This window comes from Globicephala melas, chromosome 17, assembly GCF_963455315.2.
Source record: "Globicephala melas chromosome 17, mGloMel1.2, whole genome shotgun sequence".
Lineage (NCBI taxonomy): Eukaryota > Metazoa > Chordata > Mammalia > Artiodactyla > Delphinidae > Globicephala > Globicephala melas.
The window spans coordinates 12,618,992-12,637,438 of record NC_083330.1 but is presented as its reverse complement, the minus strand read 5'-3'; the positions used below and the strand labels follow the sequence as shown (position 1 = coordinate 12,637,438).

The 18,447-nt window shown below is 37.1% G+C and overlaps 1 protein-coding gene across 2 annotated transcripts in view; it reads left to right on the top strand.

Moving 5' to 3' along the window:
• The window catches only part of ARFGEF1 (ARF guanine nucleotide exchange factor 1), a 134,324-nt gene that overhangs the window by 30,053 nt on the left and 85,824 nt on the right, over nt 1-18,447 (top strand). For both annotated transcript variants that reach the window (XM_030859606.2, XM_030859610.2), the window contains exon 2: nt 18,236-18,266. In XM_030859606.2, coding sequence (XP_030715466.2) covers nt 18,236-18,266 — 31 coding nt within the window. The remainder of the gene's footprint in view (nt 1-18,235; nt 18,267-18,447) is intronic.

Below are 18,447 nucleotides of genomic sequence, written 5' to 3'. Positions count from 1 at the left end.
TTTTGTCAAATGTTTTTTTTGCATATATTGAAATCATAGGGTTTTTATTCTTCATTCTGTTATTGTGCTGTATCTTATTGGTCTGTGTATGTTGAACTATCCTTGCATCCCAGGAATAAATCCTCCTTGATCTTCTTTTCTAATATAAGCATTTATAGCTATAAATTTCCCTTTGAAGCACCTTTTAGCTGTGTCCTACAAAATTTTTTTATTGTAGTTTTGTTGTTTTTTTTAGTTTCTGTATTTTTAAAATTTCATTCTGGACTTCCTCTTGAGCCCTAGATTGTTTAGAAGTATATTACTTAATTTCCAAGTGTTTGGAAATTTTACTGTTACCACCCTTGATTTCTAGTTTTATTCCATTGTGGCTAGAATACATTCTGTATGATTTCAGTTTTTTTTAATTTTTGAAGTTTATTTTATGGCCTAGGATTTTATGGCCTATCTTGGTGGATATTCATGGGCATTTAAAAAGAATGTGTATTCTTCTGTTGTTGAGGGGAGCATTCTATAAATTTAGATCCTGTTGATTAATGGTGTTGTTTAGTTCTATATCTGAAGTTTTTGTCTAGTAGTTCTGTTAATTTTAAGAGGGGTGTTGAAGTCTTCAACTAGAATCGTGGATTTGTCTGTTTCTTCTTCGTTATATTTGTTTCTGCTTCATGTGTTTTGAAGCTCTTCGTTGCACACACGTGTAGGATTGCTATGTAATCCTACATAGCAATCCTACACGTGTGTGCAACCTTTTATCGTTATGTAATGTCCTTTGTTCCTGGTCATTTATTTTTGTTTTACTTTGTCTAATATTGATATGACTATTTCTGCTTTCTTTTGATTAATGTTTATGTGGTATATCCTTTTCTATTCATTTACTTCTAACCTACTTGTATCATTATAGTTGAAGTTAGTTTGATATAGATAGCCTATAGTTGGTTCATAATTTTTGAATCTAGTCTGCCAAATTGTCTTTGTTATGTTTAGGCCTTTTACATTTAATGTAATATTTTTATATTAGAGTTTAATTCTGCCCTTTACTTTTGTGTTTTGTTATTCCTTCTTTTCCTTTTTTCCCTCTGTATGTCACTTTTCCTGCCTTCATGTGAGTTACTTGAACATTTTTTTAGAATTCCATTTTGGTTTTCCCTTAGAGTTTTGAGTGTATCTCTGTATTTGATTTTTTAATGGTTGTGCTAGGTATTACATTATCCATACATAACTTGTCAAAGTACACTGATGTCAACATTTTACTAATTTGAGTAACCTATAGAAACCTTAGCTAGCTCCATTTAGATCCCTTTACCTTAACTCTTTATAGTATTATTGTCTTAAATACTTCCTATACATACTTTAGGAACCATATAAGACAATGTTTTATTTTTACTTCACACATCTAACGTAATTTAGAAGAGGAGAAAGGATGGTGTTACATTTCCCATGTTTTTACCTTTTCTTCATTCTTGGTGTTTCAGACTTTCTTCTCTATCATTTCCAGTTGAAGAACTTCTTTTAGGGTAGATCTAGTGGTGACAAATTTCTTTTGCTTTCCTTTTTCTGAGAAGGTGTTGGTTTTACCTTTTATCCTTTTAGATATTTTCACTGAATATGGAACCCTGGGTGACAGTTCTTTTCTTTCAGTTCTTGGAAATGTGCCAATGCCTCCAAATGTTGTCCTCCCTAGTTTCTGATGAGAAGTCCACTGTCATTTGAGTCATGTTCTACAAATAATATGTCATTTTTTTCTACCTGCTTTCAAGACTTTGTCTCTAATTTTCTGAAGTTTATGATGTGTTCTCGCATGTGTTCCTTTGGATTCCTGTCTTGTTTGGGTTCGCTCAGCTTCTTGAATCTGGTTTGTGTATTTTGCCAAATTTGGGGAGATTTCAGCCATTATTTCTTCATATACAGTTGATCCTTGAACAATGCGGAGGTTAGGGGCACCAACTCCCTCACTCCCGCGTGAGGTCAACTGTGTATATAGCTTTATAGCCAGCCCTCCATATCCACGGTTCCCCATTCGTGGATTTAACTAACCATGGATTGTGTGGTACTGTGGTATTTATTGAAAAAAAATCTGCATATAAGTGGACCTGTACAGTTCAAGCCCATGTTGTTCAGTGGTCATCTATACTCTTTCAGCCCCCCTACTCTTTCTTCTCTTTTTCTGTGACTCTGATATGAATAATACATCTTGTGTTATTGTTATCAGGTCCCTGAAGCTGTTTTATTTTTTCAATATACTTACTACCTCTTATTCAGATTGGTTAACTTTTATTGTTCTGTCTTCAAGTTCACAGATTTCTTTCCTCCATCATATTTATTTTGCTATTGAGTTCATCCAGTGAGTTTTAAATTTTATGTATTGTATTTTTCAGTTATAAAATTTCCGTTTGTCTTCAATTTTTCTTTGACTTTATTTTTTTCATTTGTTTCAGGTGTGTTTAAAATTGCTCATGAAGTCTTTTGTTTCTAATGATGGCTGCCTTTTTTCCCCATTGTCTGTGCCCGATTTATTTGCCATCACAAAAGTAGATTTTAGAACACATCAATTATGAAATCATATATTAAGCCCATAAATATTGGTAAGGTTAAAATGTTTCAACAAGACCTCAACTGAGTCAGGTCTATAAGAGGAAACTTAAACAAAAAAACAATCACAGAATGAACATTATCTCTGAGCAAATGTAAAACATTAATAAAAATTTACTAGATATCTGTGAAAATAGCAACACAATTCAGAGAAATGATAATACAGACCAGTAATCTGAACATAATGAAGTTAAATATGAAATCGACAATAAAAAGATAATTTCAAAATAGTTTTTAAAATTATATGTGTCCATCTCTTTATTGGTGTGATTACTTTTGGGAGATTCTACTCTTAATTCCTTAATAAATGTTTATACAAAAAAGTTTCAGGGCTTCCCTGGTGGCGCAGTGGTTGAGAGTCCGCCTGCTGGTGCAGGGGACACAGGTTTGTGCCCTGGTCCGGGAAGATCCCACATGCCACGGAGCCGCTGGGCACGTGAGCCATGGCCGCTGAGCCTGCGTGTCCAGAGCCTGTGCTCCGCAACGGGAGAGGGCACAGCACTGAGAGGCCTGCGTACCACACACACAAAAAAAAGTTTCAAAAGGTTGTACTGATATGTTTTTCATGTGTGTCTAAAATTAAAGGAGCACCATGTAGAGTATCATGACTGCTTTAAAATCCTTGTTAGATAAGTCTAACATCTGTGTCACCCTGGAGTTGGCACCTGTCAGTTCTCTTTGCTCATCAAAGTTAATTTAAGATTTTCCTGGTACTTGGTATGATGGATGATTTTCAGTTGTATACTGGATATTTTCAATGTTATGTTGTAAGATTCTGGATCCTATTTAATATTCGTTTTGCCGTCACTCTGTTTAGGTATAGTGCACAGGTCCAAGCAACACCAGTGTAGATGAAAGCAAAGGGCCTACTTAAACTGTCTAGTTGCTGCTGGGCTGGGAGTTGAAATTCAGTTTCCCCTTTCTGGACCCTTCTGACACTACCCCTGTTGGGAAAGAGGATTGCCAAACTGTCATCACAGTGCATCACTCCATTCTTCCTCTTCGCTGCCTTGTGGGATTGGAAGTTTAACTGCCCCGGTGATATCACCTTAGTGGGGAAAGCTCAGGGTCACTTGTCCTGCCTTGCTGCCACGAGGTAGGACCATAAGTCCAACTCGCCCAGCTTGCCTCTCAACCTCACTGACACTGCAAGTGCAGTTTTTCCTTTAGTCTTTGGCTAGAGTAGGGCACATACTATCAAAAAAGTTTTCTGTTCTATAGGGAAAAAAAGTTTTCCCTGTCCTTTGGCTGGAGAGAGGGGGCTTTTCTTGAGGTTTTTTTTTTTTTTTTTTTTTGGTCTGTGCCTGTTGGCAGTTACAGGCTTCTTCAGCATGCCATCTGGGATGTATAGGAGGCGCAAAGAAAACCCAGGAATTCACTGTGTTGCTCCTCAAGTCCCAAGGTCCTGAGGCATTTTGCCTTCTTTCTACCATTCAGAGTCTTCTTTGTTTGTTGTATTACATGCCCTAGGATTTTTTAGTTATAAGAGGGAGGAATAGGGCTTATTCCATCTTGGCCAAAAAAATTATCTATGTGTCTTTTTTAATTCTGGTAAAATACATGTATCATAAAATTTATTATCTTGGCCTGTTTTTTTTTTTTTTTTTTTTTGGCTGTGCTGCATGGCATGTGGGATCTTAGTTCCCTGACAGGGATTGAACCTGGCGCATAGCAGTGAAAGCACCAAGTCCTAACCACTGGACTGCCAGAGAACTCACCGTCACCATCTTAGCCATTTTCAACTGTGCAGTTCAATAATCTTAAGTACATTCACATTATTGTGCAGCCCATCTCCAGAACTTTTTTCATCTTGCAAAACTAAAGCTTGTTACTACTGAACAATTTTCCACTCTCTCTCCTAACCCCGAACCCCAGGCAACCACTATTCATTCTACTTTCTGTCTTTATGAATTTGATTAGTCCAGGTACTTCATATAAGTGGAATCATACAGTATTTGTCTTTTTATGACTGGTTTATTTCACATAGCATCATGTCTTCAAGGTTAATAATCCATGTTGTAGCATATTTCAGAATTTCCTTCCTTTATAAGGCTGAATAATAGTCCATTGTATGTACAGTTGACCCTTAAACAACATGGGTTTGAACTATGAGGGTCCACATAGGTGTGGATTTTTTTCACCAGTAAATACTGCAGACGTGCATGAGCCACAGTTGGTTGGATCTGAGGATGTGGAACCACAGATAGGGAGGAATCGCAGATATGGAGGAATTACGTATAAAAAGGGCCAACTATAAGTTATATGTGGATTTTCCACTGCACAGAGAGTTGGTGCTCCTAACTCCTGAATTGTTCAAGGGTCAACTGTATATACCACATTTTATTTATCCATTCATCTGTTTATGGAGATTTGGTGTTATTATTATGTGCAACTTGTGGTAAGAACCAAAAATGCATTGGCGCATAAGACTGACAGGATCCGTTTCCTTACATAATGTATACAGGCACACGTCGTTTCATTGCTCTTTGCTTTATTGTGCTTCACAGACAGTGCATTTTCTACAAACTGAATGTTTGTGGCAACCCTGCTTTGAGCAAGTCTGTCAGTGCCATTTTTCCGACAGCATTTCCTCACTTCATGTCTCTGTCACATTTTGGTAATTCTCGCAATATTTCACACTTTTTCCTTATTATCGTATTTTTTTATGGTGATCTGTGATCAGTGATCTTTGATGTTTTTATTGTAATTGTTTTTGGGGCACCACGAATCATGCCCATATAAGACTGCAAACTTATGTGTGTGTTCTGACTGCTCCACCGACATTGGCCATTCCCCTGTCTTGCCCCCTCTCCTCAGGCCTTCCTATTCCATGCGACACAACAATATTGAAATTAGGCCAGTTAACATCCCTACAGTGGCCTCTAAGCGTTCAAGTGAAAGGAAGAGTCGTATGTCTCTCACTTTAAATCAAAAGCTACAAATGATTAAGTTTAGTGAGGAAGGCATGTTGAAAGCTGAGATAGGTCATAAACTAGGCCTCTTGTGCCAAACAGCTCCGTCATAAATGCAAAGAGAAAGTCCTTGAAGGAAATTAAAAGTGCTACTCCAGTGAATTCACAAATGATAAGAAAGCGAAACAGCCTTGTTGGTATGGAGAAAGTTTTAGTGGTCCAAATAGAAGATCAAACCAGCCACAACATTCCCTTAAGCCAAAGCCTAATCTAGAGCAAGACCGTAACTTTTTAAAAAAAATTTTATTTTTTTAATAGAGTTGATTTACAATGTTGTGTTGGTTTCTGCTGTACAGCCAAGTGAATCAGTTATACATATACAAATATCCACTTTTTTTTAGATTCTTTTCCCATATAGGTCATTACAGAGTACTGTGTAGAGTTCCCTGTGCTATACAGTAGGTCCTTATTAGTTATTCATTTTATATATAGTAAGGGCCATAACTTTCTTCAATTCTCTGAAGGCTGAGAGAGGTGAGGAAGCTGCAGATGAAAAGTTTGAATCTAGCAAAGGCTGGTTCATGAGGTTTAAGAAAAGAAGCCGTCTCCATAACATAAAAGTGCAAGGTGAAGCAGGAAGTGCTGCTGTAGAAGCTGCAGCAAGTTATCCAGAAGATCTAGCTAAGATGACTAATGAAGGTGGCTACACTAAACAACAGCTCTTCAATGTAGATGAAACAGCCTTATATTGGAAGAAGATGCCGTCTAGGACTTTCATAGCTAGAGAGGAGAAGTCAGTGCCTGGTTTCAAAGCTTCAAAGGACAGGCTGACCCTCGTGTTAGGGGCTTATGCAGCTGGTGACTTTAAGTTGAAGCCAGTGCTTATTTACCATTTTGAAAATCCGACGGCCCTTAAGAATCATGCTAAATCTGCTCTGCCTGTGCTCTGTAAATGCAACAACAAAGCCTGGAAGACAGCACATCTGTTTACAGCATGGTTTACTGAATATTTTAAACCCATTGATGAGACCTACTGCTTAGGAAAAAAGATTCCTTTCAAAATATTACTGCTCATTGACAGTATTCCTGGTCACACAAGAGCTCTGATGGAGATGTATTCAATATAACAAGATTAATGTTGTTTTCATGCCTGTTAATAACACAGCATCCATCATCCAGCCCAGGGATCAAGAATTTGAAGTCTTATTACTGAAGAAATAACATTTGTAAGGCTGTACCTGCCATAGTAGTGATTCCTCTCATGAACCTGGGGAGAGTAAATGAAAACTTTCTGGAAAGGATTCACCATTCTAAACACCATTAAGAACATTCGTGATTCATGGGAAGAGGTCAAAATATCAGCATTAACAGGAGATTGGAAGAAGTTGATTCCAGCCTTTATGGAGGACTTTAAGGAGTTCAAGGCTTCAGGGAAGGAAGTAACTGCAGATGTGGTGGAAATAGCAAGAGAACTAGAATTAGAAATGGAGCCTGAAGATGTGACTGAATTGTTGCAGTCTTATGATAAAGCTTTAACAGATGAGGAACTGCTTCTTATGGATGACCAAAGAAAGTAGTTTCTTGAGACGTAACCTACTCCTGGTGAAGATGCTATGAAGATTATTGGAATGACAACAAAAGATTTATTCAGTAGAATATAACATGAACTTTGTTGATAAAGCAGCAGCAGGGTTTGAGAGGATTGACTCCAATTTGGAAAGTTCTGCTGTTGGTAAAATACTGTCAAACAGCATTGCATGCTGCTAAGAAATTGTTCCTGAAAGGAAGAGTCAATCGATGCAGGAGACTTCATTGTCGTCTGATTTTCAGAAATTGCTGTAGCCGCCCCACCCTTCAGCACCCACCACACTGGTCACTCCCTCCGCCAGGTGAAGATTGGATGGTTGATAGCAGTTTTTAGCAATAAAGTATTTTTTGTTTTGTTTTTCTGCCGCGCCGCACAGCTTGAGGGATCTTAGTTCCCCGACCAGGGATTGACCCTGGGCCTACAGCAGTGAGAGTACTGAGGCCTAACCGCTGGACCGCCAGGGAATTCGCAAAGTATTTTTTAAATTAGGGTATGAATATTGTTTTTTAAGGCATAATGCTATTGAACGCTTAATAGATTACGGTATAGTATAAACGACTTTTATATGCACTGAGAAACGAAAAATTCATGTGACTTTATTGCAGTATTCGCTTTATTGCAGTGGTCTGGAACTGAACCCTCAAGATCTCTGAGGTATGCTTGTATACATTTATGAAATGCTTTCATAAAATAAGCTTGGGTGGTTGCTTACTGGGTATTTATCTACTGTTGTTTGTACTTTTTTTGAATTTAAAACTTTTCTCAAAAAAAAAAAAAACCAGACTAAACCCAGCCCGAAACAAAGCACTTTCACACCTCCAAGATTCTCCTAATATAGTCTTATGAGACAGAAAACTAAATATTATCATGCCTATTTGAAAAATCTGTAAACTGAGGTTTAGAAAGGTCATACAGAGGCAGACCTGGGGTTTGACTCTCAGTCTTTTGGGGCCTCTAACCCATTTCTTTCTACTGTATTTCGCTTGTGCAGCCAAGTGTGAAATAGAACCCAAGGCCCTGACTTAAACAGTGCAGTATTCTTTCCATGATCCCATAGCTGTGGCTTCTGCATTTCTTACATTGAGCAGAATCTATGAAATGTCTAATGTTTATTTACCAGTAGGGGTGTTAACACTTAGAACAGTAACTCTGTTTTTGTTGATTTTCACTGTAGCCACTGCAAGTTGTTGACAATAAACATCCACTGCATTCTTTTCTGTTCAAATATTAAGTTCCATTAAAGGACATTAAAGGACGATTTTCATAATTCGTGGTTTCTCTAAATGCTTATTTTCACTTAGTGAAAGTGAAAATTTCTTTAAATTTGGCTTACCTATGTTTATTACTTTGGTGTCATTAGGCAGACACTCAATCTGAATTCTGTTGAAGTTTTTATTTTGTACTTATTTTGTATTTTATTTAAATATTTTATACAGCAAGTCTGGAATGGAAAGAAAATTATTGACTTGAAATATTTACTATTCAAAGTACATTTCTAGTTGTGGTTTTCAAAACAGCAGGATTTTTTCTCTTTCTGAATTAATAGGCAGCACAGTGGTTTTGTGTTTTGTTAGAACTTTTATGGGCACATTGGAAAACTATGATGATAACATCATTCTAAAATTAATATTCTTTTAATTGATAAGTCATTGAAATTCAGTCATTTGATTTAGGCTTATTTCTTAGCAAAATCACACTTAAATCATTCCATACCCTTCTTGTCATCCTGGGTAAGTCACTTCAGGTTTTTTAATCTCTAAAATGGGCATGTTGGTAATGCTGTCTGCTGTTCTGAGAATTAATAATATGTATATAAAACTTCTTTGTAAATTGTAAAATGCTACACAAACAAGATATTTTTGTTTATTAGACTCTTTTCTATTCATGTGATTTTGGTGAGCTAATCAACAATTTTCATTATCTTAGAAGACATTTCTCACGGATCTGAGTATTATTGATGTACCACACATTCAAGAAACAGTTTCAGTCTATTAGAATTTTTTATTCCTAGTTTTAAGTTATTTATCACGGAAAAAATTATGTAAGTGCATTAGAGAACTTAAATTACAGTAGTACCCCACCGTCTGCAGGGGGTATGTTCTGAGATCCCCAGTGGATGCTTGAAACAGTGAATAGTACTGAACCCTCTATACACTGTGTTTTTACCTCTACGTACATACCTATGTTACAATTTAATTTACAAATTAGGCACAGTAAATTATGAACAACAATAACATAATAAAATAGAACAATTATAACAGTATAAGGTAATAAGGTTATGTAAATATGCTCTCTCTCAAAATATCTAATTGTACAAATTTAATGCCTTTTCCATCTTAACTAAGCACTTAACACACCATGGCCATAACTTTTGGAGTTTGAGGTGTGACAGCAAAATTAGCACAAATTTCTTTTTCTCTCTTCACAATTACATGAGTGGAAGATTGGTTTTTACCATAGATCTTAGCAACCTCAGCACTCGATTTTTTTTTCTTTCATTATTAAGTCAAGAACTTATACCTTTTCACTTAAAGAAAGCACTTTAAGTGAAGCTAAAGCTTCCTTTTGGCATATCCAAATTGCCAGCATCACTACTTTCACACTTTGGGGCCATTTTTTAAAGTGAGGGTTACTTGAACAGAGCACTGTGGTACCATCTATGACCGTCGATCCTGATAACCGAGAGGGCTCTATTAAATGGCTAAGGGCAGCATACACTGAAGGAATGATTCATGTTCTGGGTGGGACAAAGCAGGATAGCGTGGGTCAGCACGAGATTTCATCACACTACTCAGAATGTCATGCAATTTAAAACTTAGGATTGTTTATTTCTGGAATTTTCCATTTAATATTTTCAGACTGCAGTTGACTGCAGGTAACTGACACCTCAGAAAGTGAAACCGGGGATAAGGGGGGACTCCTATAACTGTTATGTTTGGCCAGAGATCAGGGTCTAAATTTAAAAGTTGTACAGTGCCTTTCTGTTACAAGTAATTAAACGTTTCTTAAGCATTAAGTTAAATTTGGAATTCTAAGTTTGAGTTGTTTGTAAGCTAACTGCAATTCGTGTGTCTAGTTTTCATTTGAATCCAGTCATTCCCCCTTAGTTGGCTTTTGCTGTTTTATGGTAGAAGCGTCACTTTTCACCTTTATTCTGAAAATTCCACCAACATTCAAACCATTGAGGACAATTACAATATAATAGAATGTTTGCAGTCAGAATTTTGCACTCCTTTTTGACATATCCTCTAGAACCATATTATTAGATGGGCGTCTGCTGGCTTTTGGCAGGGAGGGCAGGAATATTGGCTTTTGAATGAAAATCTGTTCTTCTCCCTTTCATATTTCAGAAAATAGCCAAGCCCGTATAGTCCTCACTGTGATAAGAAAACAGTTATTTGAAATTCACTAGGAAATTTGGTACTCTAAAGGACTGCTCAGCTTCTTACATCATATATGGTTGTGTGTGTGGGGGGGTTGGTTTAGTAAAAAATAAATCAGCATTATTTTTGCCAATAATTTTGGAAGTAATGGATTCTATTAAAAGTACATATTGGGCTTCCCTGGTGGCACAGAGGTTGAGAATCCGCCTGCGAATGCAGGGGACACGGGTTCGAGACCTGGTCCAGGAAGATCACACATGCCGCGGAGCAATTAAGCCCGTGAGCCACAACTACTGAAGCCCGTGTGCCTAGAGCCCATGCTCCACAAGAGAGGGCACCGCAGTTAGAAGCCCGTGCACTGCAACGAAGAGTAGCCCCTGCTCGCCGCAACTAGAGAAAGCCCACGTGCAGCAACGAAAACCCAACACAGCCAAAAATAAATAAATTATTTTTAAAAAGTGCATATCAATATAAAGTGCATTCACTTGAGGAAAAATTTCTATAGTTTGGATTATGGTGCTTGTTTCCTTTTATAGAATACTGTAAGGTAAAATTTAGCTTAGCTCAGGGCAAAATGGTTACAAATACCAAATTAGTAAACTTTCTAAGCTGTGTAAAAGAGTACTAAGTATTGCATTAATACCTGTTACAGTTTTTACTGTAAATCATGGCAATGGATAAAATCTTATGGTAGGGCTTCCCCGGTGGCGCAGTGGTTGAGAGTCTGTCTGCCGATGCAGGGGACACGGGTTTGTGCCCCGGTCCGGGAAGATCCCACATGCCGCGGAGCGGCTGGGCCCGTGAGCCAGGACCGCTGAGCCTGCGCGTCCGGAGCCTGTGCTCCGCAACGGGAGAGGCCACAACAGTGAGAGGCCTGCATACCGCAAAAAAAAAAAAAAAAAAAAAATCTTACGGTATACAAATATTCATTTAACCTTTAACCCTAGGGTCAAAGCACATGTTATTGTGCATTGCATCTTCCATTTCTAGAATTTAAGTTTTTAAGAATATCAGAACTTAACATACTTTTATCAGTTCTGCAGTCATCGTTTTAGTACCTGTGAACATCTAATTCATATTAGTGAATATTCACTGTGTATGCAACTCCTGGTTGATCCCAGCTGAATATTTGTTCCTATTGCATCTTTGTTTTAATATATAAATTTATTTACTTTTGGCTGCACTGGGTCTTCGTTGTTGCTCGTGGGCTTTCTCTAGTTGCGGCGAGCGGGGGCTATTCTGCATTGCGGTGCGCGGGCTTCTCGTTGCGGTGGCTTCTCGTTGCGGAGCATGGGCTCTAGGCACGCAGGCTTCAGTAGTTGTGGCTCGCAAGCTGTAGAGCGCAGGCTCAGTACTTGTGGCTCACGGGCTTAGTTGCTCTGCGGCATGTGGGATCTTCCCAGACCAGGGCTTGAACCCGTGTCCCCTGCATTGGCAGGCGGATTCTCAACCACTGTGCCACCAGGGAAGCCCAAGAACTGCGTTTTGTGTCTAAATTAGTGGTACGTTTCTTATGCGGTTAGGCAAAGCCCTGGCTCCTCTCCTCGCTCCTCTTCCTCCTCCTAGATAAATGAGATTGTTTCACTGTTTTTCCTCTCAAGATGTCCATGGAATTCACATTTACTCATCCCTACTGTCACAGCTTTTGTTCATGCCATTATCTCTTCCTTAGATTACTGTAACATTGTATTTAACTCCTGTATTTTTATTTAATCCTTAACTGTTTGAAATGTGATGCTAAAGTCACATGTTTGGCTTTGAAAAAGTAAACCTAGCAGAATATATACATCCAAAGGAATGTTATTTTTCAAAGTGTTCCCTTACATTTATGCAATGTTTTATAAATATTTTGTTTAAAATTGCTTTCACGTATAGTCATCATTGATCCAAATTACTGCTTTTAATTGATCCTGTATCATCTTTATAGTTTGGGTTACAGGTTTCTTTCAGAATCTAATGAGAGTTATGTACTTTTTCTAAAACACTGCTCGCACACACAATTTGACATTGGTTTACAGAAGCACTGAAGTTGAGAACTTCTGTTTTGTAGTCACATACCATTACTCATGCTTGGCTCTAAGCCACTTGGGGTTAATTGGTGGCTAGAATCTGATTCCCTTTCTAGAAATTTTTCCTTCTGTGAGGTTATTCATTTAAAAGAAGGAAGCAGGCAGGAGAGAACTGCAAACAATGAATTCCACATATATTTTTGAATACTGGCAGTATTATGGTAATTGATGCATACACTCCCACCGTTACGGCTTTGAAGGAGACAACACATTGGATGTGTAAGTTCTAATGTATTTATTAAAAACTGTTCATTTGAAGGCTTCCCTGGTGGCACAGTGGTTAAGAATCCGCCTGCCAATGCAGGGGACACGGGTTCGAACCCTGGTCCGGGAAGATCCCACATGCCGCGGGACAACTAAGCCCGTGCGCCACAACTACTGAGCCAGCGCTCTAGAGCCCGCGAGCCACAACTACTGAAAGCCTGCGCGCCAGAACTACTGAAGCCCATGCGCCTAGAGCCTGTGCTCCGCACTAAGAGAAGCCACCGCAATGAGAAGCCCGTGCGCTGCAACAAAGAGTAGCGCCCACTCGCCGCAACTAGAGAAAGCCTGTGTGCAGCAACGAAGTCCCAACTCAGCCAAAAATAAATTAATTAAAAAGCAAAAACTGATTAACAACAAAAAAAAAACTCTTCATTTGACCTTGTGTTTCCTTAGATTACCAGTTTAGTTTGCGTTGAGTATGTGCTGTTGCTCTGCAAGCTATGCTGTAAGACCAAAGGTGTCGTGAGAGGTAATATCAATCATGCATGGTATAGAGACGATAGAATCTGTTGACTCTGTATAAATATCGTTTTGAGGTGTATGTTTGTACTGTCAGTGCAGGAAAGAAAGCTGCTAAGCAAGTTGATAGTAAAAATATTATGAGAGAAAATATTTAATATACTTAGTAAGTCATGTACATAACTTGCATATGATCAGTTATTTTTTTAAATAAATCATTCTTTCCTGTTCCTTAAGTCCTGTGCCTTATCAGCTGTTCCAGTAATTTAATGTACTTGGTTTCAGTAATTTAATGTACCTGAAAGGAATGAAATTTGTGTTTCTTTCAAAATACTTGAAAATCTATACTTTTATGCTAATTTACAATGACCCATTTCCTCTAATTTTAATCTTTCCTTCTATATATAATACAGTGGTTGTGTTTATAAGGTTTTAAAAAGATTGTATAAAAATAGTTCTGAAGGGATAGGGGGAGTTAGTGGCTAGAGAGAAAAGAATTCCTGAAAGAATTTCAATAATAGTTTGTTTTAAGTGTTATGACTACATAGTTTAAAAACCTAAGTATCACTAAACAAACAAACCCAGTGTCTGGTTTTTATCTTATATCAGCTCAAGAGTGATGACTTTCCGTATCACATCCAGTATTGCCTGTTTGTATCATCCAGTGTTCCCAGAGCAGTGTCAAAACTTTTGCTGTTTGTGGTCATCCTTGTCATGATTCTGACTTTAATAGGAAAATATTTCACAATTAAGCACCAAGTGGTTTTTAGTTTGAGTATGCTACTTCTTAATTTGATACTTCAATATTTTTTTTCTTCTGGGTGTTTTTTCTTTAATAATTGAGAATTAATTAGTTTACAGTTGACCCTTGAACAAAGCAGGTTTGAACTGCGTGGGTCCACATATACGTGGATGTTTTTCAGTAGTAAGTACTACAGTACTACACAGTCTGTGGTTGGTTGAATTATGGATGCAGAGGAACAGCAGAAATGGAGGGCTGATTATAATTTAACCCTCACCTTGTTCAAAGGTCAACTGTACTTCTTGATTCTACTGTTGAAGGCCAACCTGAAGCAAACTGTTTTCAAGCCCTTAATTCATTAAACTAGAGAGGCAGTTTCCTCAAAGGCTGTGTTACTGGGCATTTATTATAAGTTAAGAAAACTGAAAAGAAATTCCTTTTTAGCATAGGCTCAAACACTAGTCCAAGAAGTCTTAAAGGTACAATAAATGGATGTGGACATAGTGGATGAAACACAACTGTCTTGCACTCATTTCTTTTAACCATCTTCTAGCAATGGATCTTAAACTTGTTTGTCTGTTAGAATCGCCTTGAAGCCTTGTTAAAGCAGACTGTAGGGCTCTACACTCGTAGTTTCTGAGCCAGTACGTTTGGTGTACTGTCTGGTGATGCTGATGCCGCTGGTCCTGGGGCCACACTTTGAGAGCCACTCACTGCTCTACAATATGTTTACCCTGAATTTTTCAGTTCACCTGCATCAGCTAATAAAAGGCTGCTTAAATATAGCACACTGTGTAGTGTGTAATACACTACTTTAAGACTAGAGAAACTAGTTTCTGGATCACTACTTACCAGCTGGCTGACTTTGAAGCCATTATTAAACTAATCTGATCTATGGTTTCCTTATCCATAAAGTGAGGAATTGAGGATAAAATTAGGTAATGTATAGAACAGTGTTTTAAACTCTATTGCTGCACAAATATAAAGTAGTATTACATACTTAAAATTTTTTTCAGTTTGTTTTAAAATACCATGGTTTGTAATATTGTTACTTTCAGTATTTTGATAAATACTTACTCTACCGCTCCTCTATTGCCACTTGTTCTTTAATCTTTTTAGTGATAGTGTCTTTCAGTTTTTTCAGTTTAAGTGGCCTTTAATGGCTTTGAAAGGAAGTATATTAAGATGAATACAAGTCTTCAGAAGACTGTAAAAATATAAGCATTTTGCAGGACCATGAAGATAACCCTGCATGCTGAAGACATGCAAGCTATGTTAATAATCAGTGGGAAAAATTGTCGTAGTTCTGTGACCTTTAAAGATTTTGTCAAAACATTAAAAACTCTTTGAGTCTGGGTTAAAAATGTTATAGGAAAATGAAAAAAAGTAGGAAAACTCATGTTTAGTGCAAAGTAATTTAAAACATTAGAAACATTGAGAATTAAAGTGTTTTTTGTTTCTTTGTAAAAAAAAAAACGAGATTAGTTTGAACAGTTCTTGCCTTGTATAATTTACAATAAGGAGATAGGTAGATAAATAGATATAAATAAATGTTATAGTATGATGTGAATTACTGGAGAAAAATTACATTCAGCTTGTGTTAGGTATGTTTTATTAGATTATTTAAATGTGGACATTTAAAATATAATGGAATCATAGAATGAAATAGTTCATAGAATCTATAGGATCCTTTGAACCATAGTGTTTTAGAGCAAAGGTCAGACTTTTTATGTAAAGAGCTTTGTGGGCCGAGAGGAAAAGTCAAGGATATTGTAGCACTTAACATAACAAGAGAAAACAGATTTACACACATTTTTTCTTATGAAATTCAAAATAATAGCAATTGAGTATAAATTTTGTAACCCTGGTCTACTAATGAGAAGACTAGAATTCTTTTAGGGGGGTAACATTATTCTTCATTGGGCTTCAGAGTTAGTGTTCCCTATCATCAAATTGATCACAAATATTCAGCTATAAAAACTATTCTTAAACTCATGTGCTGTATGAAAAGAAGTGATGGGCTGGCATTGGCATGTGAGACATACTTGTTGATCCATGTCTTAGGTGATTGCAAAGGTACTTACAATATATTCTAAGTAGTGAAGTGAGGGTTGTTTCCTAAGGTCACACGGTTATTTAGTGACAGGTTATCTTATTGACAGGTGTTATCAAAACACAATGCTCTTTAAAATGTTATACTACCTCTGATATTCTTAACTAATGTATTATTTACTTAACCAGAATACTCTGTTTACTAACTATTGTATAAATGGAAATTCACTTTATGCAAAAACTGTCACTCATCTCCCTGCTTCTCCTACATCACATCTTTTTTCTGCCTTACCTGGTTTTTAGCAATACCTCAGCTTCTTAAATAATAATAATAATGTTTTTAAATTAAAAAATTTTATGAAGATTTGGGGCAGTTAATATATCATTTCCCCCTCATCTGTACTATATTTTTAAAAGTGATTTAAATTATTTTTATTACATTTTTTGGTGAACTGTACAATTTTAGTAGCCATAAGCAGATCTTAAATATCAGACATTATGAACTTTTATTTAGTAGTATTTTAAATATCCCCAGATAATATTTTCACATTGTCTCCCTTCTACTCCTACCACTGGTAAAATGGAAGGAGCGTTGTTCCACAGAGTACTAGACTGAAATACCGAACATCAGTGCTTAGCACAGAGTAGGTAATGAATAAATTGCACAATGACAATTTGGCAGGGTCACTTTATAAAGGGCTTACTATAATTCCTGGTACGTGGGAGGTGCTTCATACAAGATAGTTTTTTCTTTTTTTAATAAATTTATTTTATTTATTTATTTTTGGCTGCATTGGGTCTTCGTTGCTGCGCGCGGGCTTTCTCTAGTTGCAGCGAGCAGGGGCTACTCTTTGTTGCGGTATGTGGGCTTCTCATTGCGGTGGCTTCCCCTGTTGCGGAGCATGGGCTCTAAGAGCATGGGCTTCAGTAGTTGTGGCGCGTGGGCTTAGTAGTTGTGGCTCGCGGTCTCTAGAGTGCAGGCTCAGTAGTTGTGGCACACAGGCGAGCGGAATGAGGGATCTTCCTGGACCAGGGCTCAAATCCATGTCCCCTGCCTTGGCAGGCAGATTCTTAACCACTGCGCCACCAGGGAACCCCCAAGATAGCTTTCAGTAATTATTAATTTATGGGTAGAAGTTGCTTATAATACCAAATTTAACTCATTTTGCTCAATATTCATAGATACACCTATGTAATAGAGTTGTTTAAAAAACCGGGATCTGGGAGTTAGATTACCTAGTTTTGACACCTGGTGAAACCAGATTAGTCACACACCCAAGCCATGCAGCCCTTGAGCAAGTTTGTGCCTCAATTTCCTAATCTTTAAAATGGAAATATGATAGTACAAACCTCATAGGGTTGTTATAAGGTTTAAACATGTTACTACATGTAAAATGTAATAGTGCTTGGCACATAGTAAGTTCCCAGCAACTGTTGTCTGCAGTGGTAGTAATTATTAATGTTATATGTGAATGCTTTTCTTACAAATTTCAAACAGTTTTAATCAATTAACCAGATTCCCCAGTTTATCATTAAATTTAAGGTTCTTCTATTACAGGTAGAATTTATCTAATTTACCTCATCTCTTACGGATATAAACAGCAGAAGGGAAAATTTCCTATTAAATTGAGCGTGTGTATTTGCAGCGCCTTGTATAATCCTAAGTAGAAAAATTGGTTAAATATCAACACATATATACATGATCAGGAAATTATAGTCCTGGCCTGATAATCTCCTTGAGATAATCCCAAAGGGGGTATATTGAGTTTTTTTCCTAACCCAACATGTGCCTTCTGTGTTGTCACTTGAATACAGCATACGTATTATTCTTTTCTTAATCCTAGTACTTGTGGATAATGTAAGGAGTTACTTGACCCCCCACCCCGCAAAAAGCTACTTGGAGAAAAGGAAATGCTTTGGGAATTAGTCATCTGTAATTCTACCGTATCCTTGTGGTTGTTAATGTATATTCTTCATATACTTTTATAGAATTATTTGTGTAAATTAATACATTTGGGTGCAACAGAATTCTAGTACCTAATTTTCTTTTGAAAGTGCATTCTTCCCAACTTCTTATAGAATTTATAAAATAACTTATAAAACCTGTAATCAAATCGAATTAGTTAATGATCTTTCCCTTGTCAAGTTTTCTAATGTATGCTTCTTTTTTCCCTCCCCAGAGGAAATAAAAGCGGAAACTGAAAAGCAGAGGTTTGTGGGGTTTTTTTCCTTAATTTGCAAACTTGTCAGTCTTGGCCAAAATAATAATACAACCGTGTGTATTTTAGTGTGGCAGATTTTCTGCATGTGGTCTTCATAAAATCAATTTTTTAAAAAATGATTTTTGAGAAATATTGAATATGATGGTAAGCATACTTATAAAAAGGTCTCA